The 1155-nt window shown below is 37.7% G+C and overlaps 1 protein-coding gene across 1 annotated transcript in view; it reads right to left on the bottom strand.

Moving 5' to 3' along the window:
• RHOT1 (ras homolog family member T1) overlaps positions 1-1155 on the bottom strand; it is a 43947-nt gene that overhangs the window by 16800 nt on the left and 25992 nt on the right. The window contains exon 15 of the mRNA XM_007937548.1: positions 424-507. Coding sequence (XP_007935739.1) covers positions 424-507 — 84 coding nt within the window. The remainder of the gene's footprint in view (positions 1-423; positions 508-1155) is intronic.

Consider the following 1155-nt stretch of genomic DNA (forward strand, 5'->3'; position numbering starts at 1 on the left):
CCAGCCTTCTGGTTAGCAGTCAAGTGCCTTAGCCACTATGCTACCAGAGCTCCAATAACCACATAGTTGAAGACATTAGAATTCCAATAAATAAACCAGGTGAAAAATTACACGGAAGTTCAACATATAGTCATTAAATTAAACCCAGTAACATTTCCAAAGCCCAAACTTCACTGCCATTGAGTTGATTCCAACTCACAGTGACCCCCATGGAGTTTCTGAGGTTGTAAATCTTCACAAGCAGACTGCCCCATCTTCCTTCTGTGGAGCAGCTGGTGGGTTTAAATAGCTGACCTTCTGGTTAGCAACCAGTGCCTTACCAACTACACCACCAGAGCTCCTTAACGGTTCCAAACAGTCATTTTAAAATGCACATTTAAAAATAATTAATAATCTTTGTATGTCAGAAAACAAATGTCTTACCAACAAGTATTTCTCTTGTCCATATACATAAACAGTATTAATAGCATAGAAGGATTTATGATCATCTCGAATTTTCTTCTGCCTCTGAAAATAGAAAGAAAATCTCAATATTTGTAAGAAATTACAGTAACAAGTTTTCATCAGCTCATATACCTTGCTTATTTTATAAACTAAAAGGTCATTTTTCTCTATACAATATACTACTTGTCAGTACAAAGAATATATTGATTTTATATTTCTTAGTTCTTAGGGTCTAAGACACAAGGTGAACTTGTTCTGCATAAAGTGAAAGCAGTAGCCGAAAAGGGAGAAAGCAATTATTACTGAACTGGTTTCCAGAGCCCCCTGCTGGCAGTTCTCATTAGTCTCTAACTTGGCCTGCTATGAGCCTCATCTGCAGATGTGTCACGCTGCCGACTCAAAGCAGGCATCAGAACTAGGTATCGGCACTCAGTTCACTGCACCTTTACTTCATGGCAAGCACTAGCTGGTGCTTTCACAAGTGTATCTATTTAACCCTCATCTAAACACTGATTAAGAAAAAAATGACAAATGATAGCTAATGCCAATGAAACACAGATGAAAACAGTTCAACCAGGTTACTGTTACACTTTAGATTGTACTTTACTAATATATGTACAGAACAAGGGGACACTACATGGTTTAAAATCAAGAAGGGAGTGCATCAGGGTTGTATTCTTTCTCCACACTTATTCAATCTATATGCTGAGC

Source organism: Orycteropus afer, unplaced genomic scaffold, assembly GCF_000298275.1.
Source record: "Orycteropus afer afer isolate SDZICR_OR568_19922 unplaced genomic scaffold, OryAfe1.0 scaffold00042, whole genome shotgun sequence".
Classification (NCBI taxonomy): Eukaryota; Metazoa; Chordata; class Mammalia; order Tubulidentata; family Orycteropodidae; genus Orycteropus; species Orycteropus afer.